Source organism: Leptosomus discolor, chromosome 18 (genome assembly GCF_034619465.1).
Source record: "Leptosomus discolor isolate bLepDis1 chromosome 18, bLepDis1.hap2, whole genome shotgun sequence".
Taxonomy (NCBI): Eukaryota; Metazoa; Chordata; class Aves; order Leptosomiformes; family Leptosomidae; genus Leptosomus; species Leptosomus discolor.
The window spans coordinates 7,841,599-7,864,880 of NC_141408.1; the positions used below are offsets into that span (position 1 = coordinate 7,841,599).

Here is a 23,282-nt window from a genome sequence, read left to right on the forward strand (position 1 = left end):
CTAGGGCGTAATCAAGATCAAAGTGATATAACAGTCAAAGTTTCACAAGAGAACAACTCTTAGCATATGTAAAGGTACTCATGGGGAAACTAGGCCCTCTGCCCAGTTGTCAGTGCAGCAAACGCCAGCGTGTTGTGTGACACAGGCGTTTTAAAATGCAGAAAGTGGACATCTGGGCCGAAAGGCGGTATGTCTGAACGTGGCTGGTAAAAGTGACACTTGGCACCAGATTAGATCTGTTGCTTCTACCTGTCCATCTGTGGCATGCGCTCAGAGCTCAAAATGTGGTGGAAACCTACAAGGTTAGGGCCTTCCTTTTCCCGTGCTGCGTAGAAAAAAGGACGAAAACTGGAAAGGTAGAGAAGAATATGAAAAAGTAAGTAATAGTGCACAACACTGTGTTAGGTGTGCTTTTTGGGTAGAATTTTTTGCTAGATTCCTGCGTTGTTTTACTTTCACTTATAGGTTTGTGAGTTCTGCTTTGAGAGAAAAGGTCATTGCGAGGATGTATTTTGGTTGCATAATGTTTTACTGTACGAATACAGATTGCTATTTTCAAATGAATATGTCTAAAATGAGGTGTGCAAGCCTGTCCTTAAATTTTCATGTAAATATTTTGAAGCATTGAGTACAGTTGGGTCAACAAACATGTTTGTAGTTTATATCAAAGCCTTTAATAGACACTGTTAACTACAGAGCATAGGTCTAATTTCATATTGTAGTTTAAGGTGGCTGCTGCCACATAGTCTGCTTAGGTTGCCGATAATTCATTTTGCTATTTATATTTTTATCCATTGCTTATGCACCCGTTGCTGATGGTGACATGAAATAACTTTTATGATAAGGAGGTAAAAAAGGCAAACAGGCTCATTCACAGAAACTGTAGTGTTTCAGTAAGTCATGTTTAGCTAGACGTGTTTGCAAGGAAAAAGATAATCTGTTCCCTGCCACCAAGGACGTGGAGTTAAGACCCTTTTCCAGCACTTTTCCTTTAATATATACCCTCTTGGCCTGTTAGTGGTTAAAATACTTGTGTAAGACAAAGGATTAGATTAATTGCTGTTGCTTGCCATTGCTGTCTGCATTATTGTTGTTTAGGGCTGTCAAGGCTATTGCTTTGTAGAATTATCTAACCAGACTGTCAAAAGTAGCGTCTTCAGGGAAGACAGCAATACTGAGCAGTCTTCAAACAGTCTCCAAAACTAGCTGTGATTCACAAGCACTACCTGTTTGTGAGTCCTTGTAGCTTGCCTGGTTGGGCCAGGTTTCTTCCTTCTCCTTGCCCTCCCCAAATTCTCTGCTCTGGTTTCAGATATCTTTATCATACAGTGAAGAATTTTAGTTCAGGTTTTAATTCATGTAATAGGAATTCGTTAAGATGGGTGTGGAATGTAAAGAAAAATAGAATAATATACTCTAAAGACAAAAAAAAAAGAGTCTAGAGAACATAGTCAAAAGTGACATTAACAGAGAAGTTTGTGTATAGCTGATCTTCTTTGAAGTTTTATTTGCCTTCTGGATTTATTCTATCTGAAGCTACTCAATGAAGTTTCTGAAAAAATTGAGTCAAACCAGGATTCTCACAAAAGAGCCCAAGGCACTTGTTCGCTTTCCCCCTATGAAATTCATGCTAAACCGGCGTTACCTGGCTCTGCTTACCTGCAGTCACGTAATGGGGTGACATTAGCTGAAGCCTGTGGTTTGATGTGCTGTCCCTTCCGTCAGTAAGTTTAATTGCCAGCAAATGGCTACATAGGGGGTTAGGGTGAATGTTACATCTGTCTGCCACGTTAGTGGTAGGAGGAATTCTGGCGCCGTTTCAGGGTCACTATTTGTATCTGTCTATCAGGGGCAGAATACAGCAGTTTCTCTCAGTTTCTGTATAGCATTTCTGCCAATTGTTTGGCTCCATTAAGTGTGCAGGGGAAATAAAAGCCTGAATGACCAAGTCACAAGGGGGTATGGATAGACCCTTTCTTTGTCCACACTCAGAACATTGCATTAGGTCTCATTATCCATTTATAATAAGTGACCTTTGCCCCCTGGGTCATTGAAAAATACTCAGTGTGCTTTTTAGCACAGAGTACCTCTGTCAGCAGACGGACAGAACAATGAAACGTCTGGCAGTCTGGTTGGAGGGCTGTACTGTGCAGGTTTTCATAAATATGCAGCTTGATGCCAAAACTCAGGATCAAAATCTTCCTTAGTCTCTGAAAAATATAAAGTAGGCCAATGAGTACTTGTTATAAAAAGAGAATATTCTAAAAATACTGCATTTAGTTATTTACACTCAGTTCAGCTTTTAATATTTTTAAAGAATCTTAAAGTTGTGTTCACAGCTAATAGGGAAGTAACAAGGAACCATTGTTTGAAGAAATATTTTGTACGAGTGTCCAAGACCTTTATCCCAAGGGTATTGGTAAGTGGATTAGCACAGCTGTTTCATTGCTTTGAGGTCATCTGTGACATCTGCTGCAGAAACCTGGATCAGAGTATGCAGTTCGTATCTACCTGAGCGCTTTATCACAGCCATGGCTGGTGCAGAGAGGGAAGAAAGTGGGTAGGGAGAGATTTGGACCTTTCTGTAAGTTCATGGCTTGAAAGTGAACTTGCATGTTAAATTCCACAACCTGTTGGCCTGCGGGACGCGTCGGTGTCCTGCTTCTAACAGTTTTGGATTTTTGCTGTTGGTCAGAGTAAAAATAACCGGTCCCAAGAATCCCCTCGCCTTCTGACAGAGCAGACTTGGTTTCATTTTTGTAAGAGTTCATCCTGCAAACCCCTGGATGTATTACAGTCCTCAGGTCTTCAGTGCTGGGTGTTAGGTGCTAGATGTTTCCTACCCTTCTCAGATTTAATATGTAATATTTTACCTTATTTGTGCCTCTGGTATTGCCTTTTTCTTTGCCTGTGTTCTAAGCAACTCCTAAATCTAATCACAACAGAGGAAGGAAATTTAAGTCACGTTTTATTCTTCCTAGATGTTTTTCCTATAACACAAATACCATCACCTGGTGTAACTAGACTGTCCCGGCAGACCTGACAGCAGGAGGAGAGTTGTGTGAGGCAGTGCATGCGTACATGCAGGAGGGCGTCTGGTACACGCAGGAACTTGCAACGCAAAGGACTTGGCTTTCTTCAGAAAATTGCCAAGTTTCATCATTACTTATTTTTTTAAATACTATTTGCTTCCTGCTGTTTAGTACTTAGGAATTAGATGCTTCTGGTAGTACAAACTCTCGAGGTACCTGTTAGGATGTGCTTTTCATGTCTGTGACAATCTGCTGTTTGTGTTCAGGTTTTTTTCTAATGTTACTGTGACCCACAGTCTTACATATTTGATTGACTTAACCCGTGTTTCCTTTGTCTGACTTCTGTACCTTCTATTTTTGCATGTTTGAGTTCATACAGACATATGCACGGTACGTAATGGAATTGCAATGAAAATAGGTAACTTTGCGTAACAGCAGCAAGTCTTACATCCTCATTTCGTACTTATTTCCTTTCTTCCTTACCCCTCCTCTTTGAATTCACTGTTTCACTGCACTGGGGAATGGACTGTAGCTGAAAGAGCTGAAACGTGAACTATTAACACTTTAATGAAAAAAAAAAAAAAAATTGAAATCAGACAAAAAACTGCCCCAAAAAGGTATTGAATAAAATGAGATATGATTTCTCTCCTCTGGCTCTGGAAAGGGCACCTTCACATTCCAGGCAAGAGTTTTGGCTCATCAGGACCAATTTTATGGAGATGGCATGCAGTTGTCAGAAGCAGGCCAATGACAAGAATTAATATATTAACTGGTATGCAGTACTCTTTGACAAATTGCTTACTAAATACATCAAAATTGATTGGACATTCTGTGTTTAAATTGACAAATGACTGCATTAGGGGAAGGAGGGAAATCCATTAATTACAGCTGCCCTCAACCATAGGAAATGTAATCGTATAAATATAGATTTTGTTAAAACAAAAGTCTCTACTTTACTGTAGTGTTGCTGGTAAGTGTACTTGCACCTCTTTGCTATTAAACCTCCAATAGGAGGTTTTGAAGACAGATCTTTGCAATTGGCTTTTAAATAATCAAAGACCATTTCTGTTGTGTTAAAAGGAATGATGCAGTGTTGCTTTATCCCACTCTGACCGCTTCTGGAAATTGTTTCTCTCTCAGAAAAACGGGCATGTAGCTGAGGCTTCTGCTGTCTCATTAATTGTTTATTCTAAATGCAATGTGATTCACATTCCACGATGTTAGGAATCGAACCAGTACTCTGTATTCTCGTTCTTTGTTCCTGTACTGGTCTCCCAGTCATACTTGCAGGGCTGTTACTTATTTCTGAGTGAGAATGTGCTCTTGAGTTAGGCCTGAAGATATAATCAGTTTTATAGGCTTCGTTAAGAGATTCTTGAAAAGATTGAGGTCTGTATTTATAGCTGCCTTTGACTTTTGGCTGTTACAAAAGATTTTCATTTCTGAACCAACTGTTGTGCGTATCTTGCATTTTACTGAAAATGGCTTTCGTTAGAAGTCAAACTTGGTAACTATTAATTGTCTTCAAAGGGAGGGGGTTAGCCTTTCCTCACTGTTTGTTTGGGCTAAATGATAACACAATTTATACAGATAATCTCTGTAACTCTGACATCATGTTTGCACTTCCTGCTCCCTCTAATGAAAGCTGTGCACCCTGAGCAAGACTTTGGTCTCTAAGCAACATTGCGGTTCTTTATGGCATATTTTATATTCCTTTTGTACATTCCATTGATGGAAATAAAAATTCCGTACATAGAGCTAGTGAATAGTGTGCAGTGGAAAGGAGGACTGAGAGTAAGGGTGGAGACTATTAAATAACTGTGTGAATATGTGCTATGAAGACAGACAGCACGAAAAACAAGCTACAATAGATGTAATCGTAGCCAAACCGCTGCCATACGAGTTGCACCGAGCAGACACAGTGAGGAATCTGGTCATTCTGGTCTGCAGGCCTTTTTCTGTGCGCAGCAGAGCGTGATGGTGGTCTGGTAACAGGCTAATGAACTGGGACTGATAATTATATTTGGTGTTCTACCACTTCTCAGCCTTCTACCTCTGTTTTTCTTCCTGCGCTCTTTTGTGTGTGTGTATTTAATAGTGTATCCTTTCTCTCACTGATATGAAAGAATGTATGTTACTCCCCACAGATGTTATGTGTACCCCACTGCACTGCGAGTGAGTATGTGGCATGCTCTGGGAGGCGAGAGCTGTGTCTTGCCGTATGTTCAATGTCTATCACAACGGAGCTCGATTTCAAATAATAATACTGATCAAAACCAGAGCCCGTTCTGTAACAACGGTTACGCTGTCGTGTAGTTATGAGGTGTTCAAAGCCATTTTGCTCTGTTTCTGTGACATCTCTGCGTGGCCACGGTCAGACGCGACTTTGGAGCAGTTTCAGCAGTTAGTGCTCTCAGCTGCCCGTGACGGTGGCTGTGCTGGGCTTTACTGGTTCTGCAACAGCACTGCTAGCACTTCAGAGCTAAGTTGGCCAGTTTAACATAACCCACGGCTGAAGTCTATCTAAACAAAGCTCTCTGACCGTACCCTGAAGTGGGTGAAGCCCTCTTGAGCTTGTGTGAGCTGCTATGCCGTGGAGCCTGGAGAGGAGCTGGAACAAGCAGTGGTGTGGGGGTTTTAAATTATTTTTGTGTACGGATCCTATGAATGTTGCCTGAACTACTGGCCTTTCAGAGGTACCTGTGCGCCACAGATGAGGGTCTTTCCCCAAAATTGTGTCAGTTAAGCGTTACGGGCTTAAAGCTGCAGGGAAGCATGCACCATGCGTGAAAAGTCAAGCCTGACGAGGTGGGCATGGCAGAGCTCTGGTCCTGATCACAGGACGTCTTCCATTCCGATGGTTCTGCCAGGTTCCCCCCTCCCCATTCTCAGCAAGAGCCTCGCAGCTCACCCTTCGTTAGTTGTTAGCGCAGCCCACTTGAAGATAGGAAACTGCGTTATGCTATTTTGGTATTTTGTGTACAACCAGCACACCGCTGAGATTTCATGTAGTTACTTGGGTACATGTGTTTAATTTATTAACCAGATGGGAATTCTTTTATATGTATTTTCTAGATTCTCAGTTTGCCGTTACTATTCTTTCTACTTGAAACTGCCTCTAGCTAGTGGATCATTTTCATGAAATTCTACTTTGTTAGTGCCATATACTAAGAGTACAACGTACTTTTAAAAAAAGCTTCCTGGGTCTCTGCATCAGTAGTTTCAGAGGAGTCATGCAGGTGTCCTGTAACAATTCAGATCCTTGGGGGGAAATTTATAATTCCTTGAAATTTTGAAGAGGACGTTTCTGTATATAAAAATGAGTTTCAGGATTTCAGAAAATTAATTCTTAAGTGTTTATCTTGACTCAGGTATTCTCTCCAAATATTACAGGAAAATATGAGAGTGTGTGTGTGTATATATATATATATATATATGAACACATAACTGCAAGTGATACAGATAATATATGTTGTAGAAGAATTTTGGCAATTTAAAAAATATTTCGTATTTGGAATTTTTTCCTGTGTTTAAAACCGTAGCACATTTCAAATATATTTAATTTATAAATATGTATTTTATGTCTACACTACAGTTAAAAAATTTAAAGTGAAACTGATTCCAAGTGTGCATTTCTCTTACGGAGTTGTCAGAAGTATTTGGGGTTTTCTGGCAGTAGTCACAAACAGCGAAAATGGAATTTTCAGGTTTGCTTCTTACACTTGGAGGCGTAACAGATCGCCAGCTAATCTGGATCACCTTCCCGTTCCAGAAAAGATGTTTCTAATGAAATTGTGGTTCAAGGTATTTTTTTAAGGGAAAACTATGCTTCCCTAAAACTGTAACCTGCACTTCCTGCTCCCTGCAGGATACAGGGTCGAGTGGTAAAGGGAAGCAAATTTAATTTCTGACTAAGCATAGGACTGATTGGGGTAAATAGGAGCAGGGCAGATGTCATTTCATGAAAGAGCTGCATCATTGCGTATGAGCAGTGGAGTGAATCGTGGTACATTCTTCAGCCATAATTGGTGTTTGTGAAATAATATAGATGAGGTGGATAGAAATTAACTATGTAAGGTGCTGGCAATGTATGTTAAGTGTTTGGTGCATATATACACCTGGGCATGTGCATGGCTTCATCAGATTACTGGGTACTTGCCCGTCTTAATCCATATTTTATAAACTAAATGCTGGAAACAGCCCTGCGTATAGGAATTAAAATACTTTCAGATGTGTACAAACAACAATAATGAACAAGGGCACATGCTGAAATAGTTCTTTACTATTCTTACATGGTCATCTGGAACTTCTTAGAGAGGGGTCCATCAACACGAAGGGGTCAGTTTTCAAAGCAGTGTACAGGGATTTAGCCGCGCGACTCCTATTGACGTTAATGGGAGTCAAACGGGTAAATCCCCACGCACCGCTTTGAAAATTTACTACTAAGCCTCTTGACTTCTCACTACATACTTTGATTGTAACAGTAATCCATGGTTAACATAATTTTCCCGACAATAATGTCAAACATACTTTTGAAGTCAGTGAATTATAGAAATAGTTACCTCTTCCATAATTCTTTAAAGATGGCCATCAGATGGATTTCGCCATCGGTTCATGCAGTTGAAATTATTCTTTAACTCGGGAAAGAATAGATGTTATCCGTCGGTACAGAACTGATAGTCTGCTCATAGTCTGAGCATTTAAAGTGTTGAACAGCCTTAGGATGCTCTGTGTGGTGAGTAATACCAGGTTCTAGCTCTGCCCAGCTTTAGAAGTTCATTGTACTTGACTGGTTTCCTATGGGAACTTTAGAAATGCAACCTGGAGTTAAGCGCAGTGAACGTATACCAGGCTTGCAATGCAACCAGGAGTAATGGTGAAGCCTGAACGCCTAATCAGCGCCTTCTAGGGGAAAAAAGAAAGCCAGGCTCTTGACTGTCAGACCAGTGTAATGTAAGGAGCAAGTGAAGCAGTCAACAAACCTGGGAGAATCTGAGGAGAATTCATGTCCTGATTATAGACCTACCTATTCCTTTAACAGTAAAGTGCGATACAGAGAATGGATGGTCTATAAAGCACCTAATAAACTGTGGGCAATATACAAAGAATGAATGAATAAATCTGTAAGTCAATTGGTGGTGTGAAATAACTGTTCGGCTGGCTAAACTCCTGGTTTACAGGGGGGCGTTAGCTTAATTTTATGATGCTTATGCATACAATAACGTCAGAAAGTTCTAACAGGGGAAAAAATGAGTGGGGAGAAGTTTGGAGTAAAAGAGGATATTTTAATTTGCATGGCAAGCTCCTGCAGAAGTTTACAAGCTGAAAAATGCATTAAAACGAGAACTTTGTTCAGTAACATAGAGCCACAAGTAGAAATACATAGAGCATATCACCAGACTACAAACAGCTTATTTAAAACATGGCTGTAAGCATTCTGTCTGAAATGAAAATCTGGGCTTCACTCGATTGTCAAACTCGAGCAGAGGTAGAGCTAGCAGGCATAGAGCTATGTGCTGTAAGAGAAGATTTAGGAACATGCATGCAGTAAAACTCGCTAAGCAGTTGTTGGACTTGAACTACGTAGCACATCTGCCTGTGAGAGTCTGAAACCAACCTCTGACGGAAGTGAGATCACATCTATAAGATGGAAACAAGGTGAGCCTCTTGAATTTGAGGTGGCTGCATGCAGACCTAAACCAGAAATGTCACGTTCTGCTTGACATGGGTAACACGACGTCACTAATGTGCCAGCAGTGTCAGAAGTAGCATGAAGTAAATCATTCAAATGGTGAAGCTTAATTTTAAGAGAAGTATTCCTGAAGCTTGTTGACAAGCATATGATTATCTCCGGTCTCTAAACCACCTATGATCATTTTAGATACAGCTTAGGAACCACAGAAAAAGCATCAAAATCAGATGTTAGTGTGTGATTTGTATGAGACCAAGGGATATGTGATTTTCATTCTGCATACCTGTTTGTCATGGACCTCACTGGAGACTGCACGTGGACACAGGGTAGGCTTCAGAGTTTGATTCGTTGAGTACACTGTTTCTGTTTCTACTAGATGTTAGAATCTTATTTCAAATTATAAATTTTGTGTATTCAATTGAAATAAAGGAAAGCTCTCTGGGTGTCTGCAGGCATGTGTACAGCAGGCAGCACAGAACAAATAGTCTTTATAGTCTGCAAATGCCTTTGTTTGCTCTCTGATTTGGACAAACATACATCCCTTAGAGAAGAGCACATTGGGAATTTCATATATAACTCTCAATTAAACTGAATTGTGTAAAGCTTATTTATATAAATGAGAAAATTAAAACCTTTTGGTTCAAGAAGTACACGGAACTAAGTAAAACTAATGATTTATTGTTCGCAAATTAAAACCATAAGTGCGCACACTACAATTGAGCTGTAGTGTTTCTTTGCTCCAACACTTCTATGCTGCTGAAAGATGGCAATTTATAATCTTCGAATGTATGAAGATTTGTCTTAGGTCTAGGTATTTATTGTGTAATTAGCCCATCTATGAACAAACCCACTGTTTGTTAATTCCAATATTCATCAAGCACTTGTATTTGTCTAGGTCTTGCTCACGTGTCAGGAACGCTTATGCAGATTATTTGAGGTTAATATAAATTGTTTGTTTTCTTTGTTTGTCACTAAATATCATCACAAAGTTTCACAACAATGGGGTTGTTTTCATACTTAATCATTGAACTGTGTGAATTGGGTCCTGGAGTTCCAGAGGAGTCTCAGCTCAGCTGTATTTCAGCCTTTGTTTTGGCTTGTGTAGAAATTTTTGTCTCCAAAATCACTTCTGTGCGTTTTTCCTGGCACTAACAATTATCACACAAATGACTGAATTTGTAATGTGGTTTTTTTCAGACCCTAGCCTTTAATAATCTTTCTTCAATATAGTAGTAAGATTAATCCTATAACTGCAGAGAAGGGAGACTGTAAACTTTAAAAAATTTACCTTAGATTATGGGTAGGCACCTGCACCTTTGATTCTGAGGGTAGAAAATGAGATGACAATGTTCAAGTCATGAAAGAAGGTGTTTTTGCTGAGATTCTGTTGTTTCCTTAGTTAAATATGGAGTGATTCAGTGCAGCTAGTCAGGCTGGATGGACAGGAATATATTCCAGATTTAGAGTTGATGCAGATCACTTTTCACTTGAAGGAGGACAGAGATTAAAGGCGCTACTATTATTTTTGAGCAACTCAAAGATGTGTTTTTGCCCCTTGCCAAATATTTATGGCAAAGCTCTGATTTTTGCTGTAGGTAACACTCCAGCTTTTAAAAAGTGACCTTGAATGCTTGCTTATGGAGTGGTTAGCATTTATAAGTGGACTTTAGACTCTCATGTCCTGTTACACTGCATAAACAGAAGTTATTTTCTAATTCTACCTTAGATTTGTAGTAAACACTGATTTTCTTTGTACTTTTTCACTCTATGGGTAGTCGTACAAATTTCCACATTTGTGTATTTCTGGATTAAACAAATTCAGTTGCATTCTGATATTTGATATAGGTTTGTTCCAGATGTTGATGTAAGAATAGCAAGAAGTTGGAATTTGGCATAGCTCAGACTCAAAACATTAAACTTATTATTTTAGGAAGGTACAAAACACCTGCAATTGCCAGTAAAATATTTCTGTGCAACAAGGGCTTGCTTCTTGTCTATGTGTGTGCCATTGTGAAAGAAAAATTACAGGAGCGCAAGAAAAAACACTGCTTGCTGCAAAGCTTTTGAAGAATTTGGATTTTTATTATTTGCTATTGTGCATTCTAGCGAAATTCTTTGGAAATTGTAAAAACTCTGTGTTACGGCGTAAGAGTAGCTTCGCCGATGTGTAAGAGGCTTCCATAATGTTCAGTGTGAATTCAGATTTTCAAAGAATTAAGCTGGAAGATAAAAGATTATTTTTGAGCTCGAATTCCTGGAAATGTCCCTCTGGGCTTAAATTAATCTCGTCTTGGAACTTGATACCAATGCAAGAGGTGTGTGACCCAGAAATGAAGAACGAATCGGGTTTACATTTTTAGAACATGTTTGTTCCTAGAACTTCAAGGCCATTTTTAACATGAAAAAAAATGACCATATGTGTATCCGTAATAAGCAGTACAGCGATGGCAGGTCTCCAGCAAGGATCACTTGTCTTACAAGGCCGTATCTCGCAGAACACTGCGTGCTCCCACTAAGGGCAGTGGGAGTAGAGCTTGCTTTGCCTGTGGTAAGGCTGGGACCATCATTATGGGATCCTGCTATCAAAACCAGACTTTCTTTAAATGGCTGCTTTTGTGATAGGTGTGGTACATAAATGCTATTTTATTAAATAGCAAAATAAATTACTGAGGGTTGACCTCAGCTAAGGCTTTATCACTGTTGCCCTGCTGGTGAACTCTAAGGCAGGGCTTTTTTGTGGAATTCAGCATGTCGTCACTTTTTGGTAGAAAGAGTTAACGCTGTGCTCTGAAGCTGCACTGAAACGGGTGTTATTGCAAGACGTGTGCAAGGCTGTGGTCCCTCAGGAAAAGGCATACAATGTAGGACAAAAACTGTTCTTAAATTTGAGTTTCTTTCTGAGCATAAAGCTGTCTTGAATCTCCAGTAAAATGTAAGTGTATTACACAAGGGAGAAATACGGTGAGAAAGCAGGGTGGATGCTGCTCCCTGGGCTAGCGTGTTTGCAGCTAGTCACCGAATAGCAGCTTCCCTAATCTTGACAGCTCTAGTAGTTGCCCCTGGGATAGAAAGAACAGAAAAAATTCAGAACAGTCCATAAAGTTCCCGTTGGTTTGAAAGCAAAAACATCTGCTGGAGTCATGAACAGTTTGTTAGCAGAGTTCAATAACAGGAAAGCCTGCAGTTGATCAGCCGTGCCCTCAGAAACAGGCATTACTGAGTCAGTAGAATTTATAGTAGGGGAGTCAGGAGATATGGGGAAGATTAGAGCGACAGCAAAACGTGTCAAAATAATGTTTTTGCTTCGACGGTTGCAAATATAAACTTGACCGGTAAGGAAGGGAGTGTGGGCATTATGGTTCCCCATTCAGATACTTGCTGGGAGTCGTCACCCAGGGAGGTGTGTGTATTCCCTTAATATGAGGTTGGTACGGGCTGGGCAGATGCATCCATAAGTCATCGAATTAGGTCTGTCAGGGGCGTAATGAAGCAGCTGACGGTAGTTTCTGTATGAGCTTGAAAGCCGATGAACAGGCCCTGCTGAAACACCGCCGGTGGTCGCCGAGGGGTGTGTGCGCGCCTCCGTGCAGGCACAATTGCGTTGATTGCAATGAGTGTGGCAGATGCGTGGCATCTCGTGGGAAAAACTTGACACTTCGTAAGATTGTGCCCTAACGTATATACCACTTGGAATAATTCTTTGGTAAGGTGCGCCCTGAACTGAGTTTGGTGCGTTGCAGGTTTCAGGGTAAGGACGCTCTGCAACACAGAGGTGTTAGAAATGGCCCCGTGGCTGAGGTTGGGTTCTGATACCCACTTGTACAAACAGGATGAAAATCCCTTTATTTTGTATAGCGTATGGATTTATGAAAACCCTGTGCTGTTTATATTACAGAGGCGCCGTTCTGTATTTATGGTTACAATTGTGTCTGCTTTGCCATTATAAACTCCTATTATTAGGGGTTTACAACATGGCTGTAAAAATTTGTAGTGGATGGAAACTTGACACATAAAGGTCAACCCTGTAATAATATAGTTTTAAAAAATCAATTTTAAAAATTTTGAGTCGTTTTTAGATTATGTGAATGTAAAAGTATTGGTTTTAATTTTAGGATTGTCCAGTATCTTAATGCTATAGCATAAAACTGTCTTGTTTTGCTGAAGTAAAGATACCATTGTTGCGTTTGCTTCTTTTAATTTGTTTTTGTGGTGTCTGCGCTTCCCTCAAAGTGGGTATGGTTTCTTGGTATTGGATCCAGGCCTCCCAACAGGCCCCTGACAGTAAGCAGGTACAATAAAATGAAAAATACCTCCTGTCTTGTTGTCTGGGGTGCGTGCTTGCTCGCATTTTACTATTTCTAAATTCTTTCAGCTTTCTCAAGTGTGACGTTTTAGTTAGAGCAGCACACTGTTACCACCGTAGCAAGTAAAGTGCTAGGCTGTGAGCTTTGCTCACACGTTTAAATCACTCGAGGACTAGGCATCATGAAATACTAATCTTTACGATAATGAGTCTACGATTCTCTCTCTTTTTTGTGGTAGCATTTGAAAACTAAATTGTGAATTACTTTTTTTTTCCCCACTGCTGTATGTATATATGGTAATAATTTTAAAAGTGGGTTTGGCTATCGTGCAGTCTACAGAGCTGAAGAATTTGTGTTTTTCCATTGCAGTGAGTCCATGTGAAGACAAATGAGAGCAGTGAATGGAAGAACAAAATTCACTTAGTTTTGATCTGTGAATTGAGGTTATTTGTTTGTAACAGTAGAGACGTGGGTGTTTAAGCAGTTATAGTAATGTAAGATTTTTTTATGGTGCTGTCAAGAAAAGGTTTGCCGATGAGCACTGTGCACGGATCTGATGTTGAGTCAAACCAAAAATTTACTCTCTCGAATCTCTGGTAGTGACTGGAAGCAGATGCTCCAGCGTCAAGGATTTTGGAGGTTATGGGCTTCTTGGACGTGGTGTCTGGAGTGTTGTGTTTAGTAGCCGCTGATTTTGTCCCTCAGCTTAAACTAATGCTTCTTTCTAGTTATCCGTGTCGCCTGCAGCTGAAAAAAGTGTTTTTCTTATCTGTCCAAAATTATTATACAGTATTCCTATAATGCAATGCAAGGCTTGAATATAGAATTTCTGGTATTCTGCAATTCAGTGAAATAATCTCAGTATATAGTCCTTGTGGCAAACTAAATGTCAAACTCTGCTTTGTTATGGATTCTTAATATATTGTTACTGCTGTAATGAAAAGGTGACACTAAGACAATAGTGAAGCACTTCCAGTTAAATTGCAAAAAAGTCACATCCTAAAAATCAAGTTGATTGTGAAGCCAGCTTTAAATTAACTACATTGATGTCAAAATGAGAGTGGTAATTCAGTTCATGAAGTCTTAGAAGTATTCTGTGTTCGAAGTCAGTACGTGGACCAGTGCCTCAGGATAGCTTTTGTCCATGTGCTTTAGCACAGTTCGAATTCTGAGGAGTTTGTGGAAAAGGCTTACATCATGGATAGCGGCTTTTCTCAGGGTTAAATTCCTCAAGACAGATGGTTGTCGTCCGTATTGGCAGTTCTGTATGTTCCTTAAGTACTTAAGGTTAAAAGAAGCAAAGCCGGTTGGGTTATCATAGTGGCTGTATGTATACATTCAAGTCAAAGAACAGAAATCTTTTCATCGCTTTTGATGTCAATATTTGAGCTCTTTCTGTGCTCCAACATATTGTGGCAGATTTAGGAAAATATATATGCTGCTGTACTGTTAACGTGCTGAAAAAGCTTTTCTTTTAAAAGCATTTAACAGTAAATCTGATTTTTCATTTTTCTGGGTTTTTGTTTTTTTGTTTTTTTGTTTTTTTCAGTGGTTCCCCCAGGGAGCCCTGGGCCGATCACTCGACATGAGTCGTATGACAGCTTAGCATCTGACCACAGCGGGCAAGAGGACGAAGAGTGGCTTTCACAGGTATGCCTTTGGGGGGCCTTCCAGTTCAGGAGCAGAACAGTAATCGTACCCACTGGAAGTAAAAGTCACAACTTTCCTCAGAATCACGAGTAAGCTTCCAGTAGGCCGTGGGTATTGCTGTATGTAAAACTGGCTTCACTCCTGACTTAACATGGTGTGAATTTGATGGTCTTTACATGTTATACAAACTATACAAGCTATATTAAAAGCCATATAAAGCCCCCACCGTTACTAGCACAAGTCGTGTCCTTGGGAGGTTCAGGATGAAGCAGGAAGTTTAAGTTGGCCCCAGAAAGTGCTTTCTGCCTTTTTCTCCTGACACGGGCATTTTGCGACACGGATAAAGGAAGTTGGCTTGGCAAAATGACGGTGCCCTTTCAGTTGTGACCTGTGCTATACTTACTGCGTTTTAGCCTAAAAATGGTAAATTAACTGGTTTACTTCCTTCTTTTCCTGGTTATCAGCTACTGCGTTTCCTACTGATAATTCCTTTGAGTTATGGCTAGACAGAAATACTATAGTGCTTTAAAAAGGTCATCCTTGGTGGTATATTTTTATATGAGGTTAAATCTTTGTAGTTTTATCTATTCTTCCTTCGTTTCAGTCGATGAAGCTTCTCTTTAAGAACTCAGTATATACTTGACTGTTTGGCTCAAAACATAACTTCAGTGTAAGAATGTAGGTCATGAATAATACACTGAGGATTAGTTCCTGTTAGAAATAAAAGGTTAGAGTTAAATAAGTAAATAAAAATTACAAATGCTCTGGATTTACCAAAGCAATTATAGGGTACCTGATACATGGAATTCATCCTTAAAAATTAGGTGGGTTTCCTTTGGTTTAAGAACAATGCTGTTATGGGAGTGATGCATTAAATGTGTTGCTGGGGTGTATGGCATAAATATGAAATATTCATGGATGTGATTTGCTTCTCCCACTGGTGAATAAATCATACACAGCATTTTCCTAAAATGAGAAGGTAGGTTTCCACATGTGCCAGTCCAGGAGCAGCGTTCATTGGGGAATCTGTTCACGTGAATCCACTTACCTGGCCTGAGTTTTCAGATGTGGCTGTATGCTGATGTACCTTATTTGCTTATGCTGTCACTAATTTGTCAGAGCAGAAAGATGGTGAAACTACTCAGTCAGTGTAGTCAGCAGGAATTTTATCACTGAGCTCACTGGGGTCAGGATTTCACCTGCAGTTTCCCACCTACCCTCTCCAGAACCGTTTGGGTAGTTTAGATTATTTTACTGTTCTGGTGACTTTCTGGTATAGCAGGCAACCTCAGGAGAAGGAGAGTAAGGTAAACCTACGTGATGGGGGTTGGTTTGTTACTAATTCTTGGAAGATATAAGATGTCAAAGGAATTTAAGACTGCTTGAACTTCATCACATCTATCCCTCTATAAGAGTAAGTATATTTATAAGAAAAAAAAATGCGAAGCGATGTCACAGAACACTGATAATGCAGTGAATGCTTCCAAAATGTTTAATTTTTGCTAAGTGAAAAAAGTGATGATAGCTCTTTTGAGCATGAAGATGCTAGCGTTCTCTAAGCAAGCCACTTTAGATTAAGCCTAAAGTGCAAGTATGTTTTTCAAAATTAAAGTGTTGTTATCAACAGTAACAGCATGCAGTGAAAAAACACTGCCCTTCACTTCAACTTTTCAATTAGAACAGTGGGTAATGTGTGCTGTCAGTGTGAAGTAGATACAATATGTTTGTCCTGCACACAACAGGAGAGTGAATAGGAACATCTGGCCGTAGCCTCAGTAAAATTGCAAAGGCATCTGTTTACCTCTCGGCTCTGTGACACTGATGGTTTCAAGCTTAAAATATACAGATTACTTTATCTGTGGCCTAATTTACACTGCTACATAAAAGCTACTTGCCTCAGAAACGTCTACAGTCGATCCGAGTTACGCTAAGATAAATGCAGAGATGGAAATAGTGCTAAATAGGCTGTGCATTTGTCGTCTTGCGTTAGCAGAGAACTTAGAACAACATTATCCAGTGCTTTAAATTGCTTCTTAAAGAGTTAAGAATTGCTACTAGTACACATATGTCATATATATATATACACAAATATATTTCCATTAATTTCCTCACTAAATTACATTTTTGCTGTGAAGCTGATCATTGTTTTAGCAGAAATGAATAGGAATGTAATAGTCTATTTTTGTCATCTTAGAAGTATGAGTTCGCTAAACTTAATATTTTCGTGTTTCCTTTTTCTGATCTTTAAAGGCTCTTTTTGATTTTTAAAATTGTATTACAGAAGACTTATGCTTTGTTTACCCTTTTATTTACAAGGCCAAATTTTCCTGAACATACAGGTTTCCAATAATGTTACCCTCTTAAATTTTCATGGTTGTTTGCATTCCTATAGTTGGCTTATTTAAGAGTTTGCCAAAATTGGTACTCATCAGGTTTATAGTTATCAGTGTGAAAAGACATTTTTAAAATATTTTGGATGCTTCATTTACTGAAATAACTTATTTTTCAAATGTTCATATCTGGACCCTCACTGGGAGCTAGTACCTCAAGGAAAATTGGAATATTTGAAATTATTGTTTGTAAGACACACCACCTGTGCCTTTTGGAAGCAGGCATGGAGCTGGGAAGCTTGTGTGTCTGAGTGTACGTCCTCGCTTAAACATACATACTCATGTATATCCCATAGACACCTATTGTATGTCTGCTTGTTCATGGCAAGCAAACACCCTTACTTCTGTCCTAATTGCTGGAATTTCGGTTAAATGAATATATGAGTGTGTGCGTAGCTGCCCTTCTAAACCCCATGTGTTGCACGTCTATGTTTATGTGACATCTGCATAGTAAGGAGCGTGACCTGGGCTGTTGGGTGTCTCACAGCGCGCTCCACCTTGGGCTCTGTTACAAATCTTGTTCCTTTCCAGCAAGACGGTCTCTGCCAGCGGTATCCTCAGATATGCCAACAGCAATTATGGGCTTTGGTTTGAAATACAGTTCACACTGTATGCATGTGAAGCAGCGCTGTTTGATGTGTGAACTTCTAGAAAGCAGCCGTAACAAAGCTGTAACAGCTTGCTTTTAAAAAGTGCATCCCTTGGCCTGGTCAGGATCGAGGTTATCTGGGGGAGGCAGACTTCCAGTTCCTCTGTCTGCTCCCTTGTAGATGCAGACAGAAATGTGTTCCCCGGGTTGTTGCCACAGGAGTAGCTTTTTAGTGTTCAGGTTATAGCATGTATTTCATAGCGGCGAAGGGAGGAATGAACAGCGTCAGGCGAAGTCATGGCCAGGATGGAGCATTGGTTGTCAGTTTAAGAACCAGGGTGCAGTGTCCTCAGGCTGGTGGTTCACGGGCTTTCAGGGCTCTGCGAGAAGCTCTTGGCTTTGGCTAGAGCATCGCTCTCTAGCAAAGGCATTCCAAACCTTCCCTTGTTCAGTGTTCCTCCAAACCGATGGCACAAAACACTCTTTCTGCTTGAGAACAGCAGGATTCTGGGGGTTCGGTGTGTTGAAGGAACTGTTCGTTACATTAAGTCGCAGTTTTGTGTTAAGCATTTCCCCATATTCCCTTCCTACAGGTTGAAATTGTGACTCACACCGGGCCTCATCGACGCCTATGGATGGGCCCACAGTTCCAGTTCAAAACAATCCATCCCTCGGGCCAAACTACCGTCATTTCATCCAGTTCTTCAGTGCTGCAGTCGCATGGTCCGAGTGATACCCCGCAGCCTCTTCTGGACTTTGATACAGATGATCTTGATCTCAACAGTCTCAGGTAAAAATAAAATCAGTTTCCAAGCTGTTTCACATTTGTTGTGTGAATAACTTGCCTTAAATGAGGCCATCTGTGTAGAACGTGTAATAGTTTTCGTCAAGCTTGTCCAGATGAAAGTCTTAGAAGAGCGTGTGACTCGACAACAATAAAAATTCATCCAGCCAGACGTCTGCTGCCCCTTCTTGGGTAAATGACAGTGAAAGACAGTACAAAGTCTGGTGGCCTTGCTCAGCATCTTCACAGTTTCTGCATTGCTTATGAAATTCATTTTCTCAGACATGAGTGGGAGCTTTATGTCGTAGAGTTAGATACTGACCGTGAAGCGGTCAGTCTGTTGGAACAGTAAGTGAACTTCTGGAATGTTTTTCCCTTCCCTGTTTTTTTTTTTTATTTTCCCTTCCTTTGCTTCCTTGTAATTCTTTTTCACATATTTAATTCATCTGGTTTTGGACATTGGCTGATTTGGAATTGGGGGGCAGGGGGTGGGCCTAGGGAAGCGGAGGAAGGGGAGCGAAGGTAAATGTGGGTTTATATTTACTGATAGCTAGTGATTTTGTAGAAGTGCTTTATGCACTGTGTGTTCCTGTGCCCTGTCTGATAACTCTCAAGATTTAATGACTTTCCGTGCTTCTGACTCTGCATGTGGTTTGAAGTCCAAAGTTCTGTGGTATGGACTGGAATTGTTTGGGACAACGTTCTTCTGAGTAAAACAAGAGAGGTGGATAATGTGACTAATCCCGTTAAAACTGGGCAGATTGTCCTTGGACTGAAAATACATAGGTTTGAAATGTGTGATTTCTCCTTGCACGTAGTTACTCCCACAAGTAAGGATATAGCTGCTAAATACATTATTTTTTTAATTGTATATATGTATACATATGCAGAAAGAAAGCAGAAATTTTTAAAAAATTAATATAGATACATGTTGCAAAAAGAGTGGACAATTATGAATGTGTCTCCTCCTAAACTGACACAGAAAATGCTTAGGAGGGTGAGAGGCTTTTTAACCACTTTGGGAACGGTGAGCTTTTCTCTTTGAGGCTTTCTGAGAGCCCATGTCTGAGATATAGCATGGAGATACTCACTCTGTGTAAAGTGTCAGTCCGTCTCTGGGTGGATTATCAAGATCTTGGCTCCACAAAGCAAAGGAAAACAAAAGTTTTCAACAGTTGGCTGATTTAAAAATCAGTAGTTGCTTAATTGGTGCAGCTGATTCAGGTTTGTGATTTAATTACAGCCCTCATGAGCAATGATTTTGGCACAGGTGGTAACTGTAACTTGTTATTTAGGATTCAGCCAGTTCGTTCAGAACCTGTTAGCATGCCGGGGTCATCACGTCCAGTTTCTGATCGCAGAGGAGTCTCAACAGTGATCGATGCTACCTCAGGTAGAAACATGCTGATTTCATGTTTTCTTTGATATTCGTGGCATTCGTCAATCTTGTCTCTTTTTGCCTGGCAACATGTTTATTAACCATTGCCATGTCCTTAAAAGGATATCATGCTTTTCAGCTGCACAATAGGGTAAGTGCTGTCTTATACAAATACTTACCGAAAGCTGCCATAATGATGCCTTTTTTTTTTTATCGCTCAGATCTGAAGTCACAGTATTGTCATAAGATATGAACACAGTATTTACATTAAGGTTAACATGAGCTATAGAATGCTAAAAACTGCCTAAACTAAAAAGCAGAACATTTGCAAATACTAACACTTAAATGCTCTTATTAATGAATGCCTGCCGCATAGGATATTGCAGTTCCATCTCATTTACAAAATAGCTTTCATTGAAATGTAATCATAAACGTAATTGATTTCTGTGAACAGTCAAGACAACAGGGTAGTTTATCTAATGTTTGTGTAATAGGCACATTTTCACTACTCCGCTCTAAAAGAGCGTGTAAATTTAATACCGCAGTGGTTTTGTTAATATCAACATAGTAATATATGTACTGTAAAGTTTTCTTCTTTTTTTCTCAGTGGTGGGGTATAGTCTGTATAAAGAAACAAGGACAGCAGAGCTTTATATTCCAGTACAGCTGTATAGCGTCTGAAGGGTCCACACAGCAGGATTTTGTCAAATAAAATCTCTCACAAGTAGAATTATTAAACACACGGCATTAGTCAAACAGTCAAGTCCGAGAGGATTTTAATCTTTAGTGATTTGAAAATCCCTGGAGACTGCTGATTGGATTGAGGTTAAACTGTAAAAAGAGACTGTAACACATACAGAAACTGGTTTCTGAAGGTTGTTTTAAAGAGAGTTAAAATAAAAGCTCCTGTTCCAGACTCTGTTTGCTGTTGATATAAATTCTGAGTCCGAGATACTGCATTGTTTGCCAAATTAATTTATTTGGGTATTACAGGATATTTCTTAGATGTGTTTATAACTGAGTTCAATAATAACTACGTTTACTTTGGATATTGAGGATTGTCGTTATAAATTCCATTTTCAAATATTTAAAACTTGTTAAATTAATTCATGTTGAGCTTAGACAAACATCTGATGCTGATTATTTAAAGGGAATTTTATTTGTTTTACTACATGATGAAGTAATTTTGAAAATAATTGTTTGATACAGAAGAAAACATGAATAAATCAGTTATGACTTTTTGGCCTAGTCCACCTATGCCTGTTACCCCTAACAGGCTACAAGCTGGAATCATAGGAGTTCTTCTGTCCGTGTATCTGACACTGCAGGTTCAGAGTGGCATAGCTGTTCTTCACTGTCACTGTGCCAGCTGATACAGATAGAGATATCTGGGTTATCGGGGTGGTGGGTTTTTTTCCTTTTGTGGGTGAAGGGAGCAGTGCCATTGCCTGTAACGGGGATATGTAATAATTCTGAAATATAACCATTCTGTAACCACATTCTGAAACTGTGTTATTCCATCTACAATAGAAACAATGAACTGCACGCATAGGACTGTACCTCTTCAATGCTAAACAACCTTTCCTGAAGTGTGGATGGGGCCTTAATATGAAATGGCTCTTGTGAATGTGATGAAGCTCTATTGGTAATGCCTTTAACATGTGCGTCCGTATTAAAATTGCCAAAGTCAACTGTATACATTGTTATGACGCTGGAAATATATTTACTGTACAGCAGTGACTCAGTTTTGTTATAACACCTCATAAGTTTCCTATAAACAATACATGGAGTTTGTTAGGGCCATGCTGATAGCACTATATTATTTAACTTCACTGCCAGACAGTTTGGATTTGAATTGATTTTTGATTCAGGGACTTTACCAGCTATTTGCAGTTCTTGTATTGCCTGATCCTTGTCCTTTCCCGTGCAGAAATTACTGGTCTGAATTTAGGGTAGATAGGCCAGTTTATGTGTGATGGTTTAAGGGTGTGAATTCTGCTACAGAGTAAAGGAGACACAAGGCAAACGTACACTGCTTTTTGAGATCTCGTACTGTTCTTGTAACAGAGCCCAGCAAAGGGAAGAGTATTTTATGCTTACTTTCTTCTCTTCCCACCTTTGAGATGTGCAGCAAATTACGTTAAGCTCAGCTCCTAATCTAAAGGTTTTATTTTAAATGCTGTTCATGTAAGACATTGCAATTTTTTGTGTTATAGTCCACTACTGTAAGCATTCTCATTTCCTGCTATTACCAGGGCATGCCCTAAATGGCTTACATTCTTTATGGAAAACAAATTTATTGGAAAATACGTTTTTAGGTTTGAAGGATTTTTAAGTAGGTCATAAATTTTTACTGCCTAAACTGAACCAGGAAGTGATTCTTCAGTTTAGACCCGTACACTCAAGCCTGTTGCACTTTATGAAGATGCTATCTGGCTGTTTGATTGCCTGTTGCTTAGAGATACAACCGGCGTGGCGCCTCTTCTTATCTAACTCCATCACTTGTTCTCCCTATCAAAAGATTTCAAGTACATGTTTATCATCTTCCATTATTCTGCCATTCTAGATCGCTTCCTTCCTTCTCCCCCACTGGTGACAGCTCTTGTTGTTGCATTTAATAGGAAATTTGTGTAATTTTTTTGATCATGGTTTTCGCATGTTTGGGAAACTATGGTATGCTATTGACAGTATTCTCTCACAAGATCATTTGCAAAAATCTTCATTTAAAAAGTACAGAACTCTATTGCTATTATCACTAATGAAAATTTGTGACGGCATTTTCAAGGTGGATGGCTGTATCTGTAAACATTATTTGGATAAATTAAGAAAAATGTGTATTTCAGTATGGTTATCTCCTAAGGTGGTGGTATTTTTTTTTTTTTTCCAAACTGAATCTTTAAGAAAAGTTTGCAAAACTGTAGTCACCTAAAGCTACTGGACGTTTGTCCCTCGATGCACACATTTTAGTCATATGCATCATAGAGAGAATATGCCCTCAAGGATTAAACACACTGTAATTCCAGATGCTATTCCAGATTGGCAGTTAGAAACGTTAAAGGGACAACAACACTGAGTCTAAATCTTTCTGAAGCAGGAAGCTTTTAATAATAATGCAGCAAAAGAACCACTACTGTACGCACAGTAAATGCACGCCGCGTGCAGCGAGCAGGTGTGTGTGCTGGTGTGTCTGTGTGTCCATCCTGTCCAAAGAAGTGCTGAGGCTGTCAGCTGGTTGTGTTGGGTTTAACAAAGGTGGGGTAAGTCTTAGTGAGTCAGGTCCCATTTAACACTTCATTAGATGAAGGAAACCTTACAAGTGCCCTGTCTGCAGGAGATGCTGCAGCTGAAGGTCACACGCTTCGCACAACCAAACCAGCCAACCCTGAGACAGAAATCTGTAGTGCAAAAAACCCCATAATAATATTTGTTGTGAATGACCTGACTCTAGCTCGGGAGACCACTC

At 39.7% G+C, this 23,282-nt stretch overlaps 1 protein-coding gene across 1 annotated transcript in view; it reads left to right on the forward strand.

Annotated features, from left to right (window-relative positions):
* BCAS3 (BCAS3 microtubule associated cell migration factor) overlaps window positions 1-23,282 on the forward strand; it is a 368,528-nt gene that overhangs the window by 154,328 nt on the left and 190,918 nt on the right. The window contains exons 21-23 of the mRNA XM_086475025.1: window positions 14,578-14,678; window positions 18,251-18,447; window positions 19,737-19,834. Coding sequence (XP_086331151.1) covers window positions 14,578-14,678; window positions 18,251-18,447; window positions 19,737-19,834 — 396 coding nt within the window. The remainder of the gene's footprint in view (window positions 1-14,577; window positions 14,679-18,250; window positions 18,448-19,736; window positions 19,835-23,282) is intronic.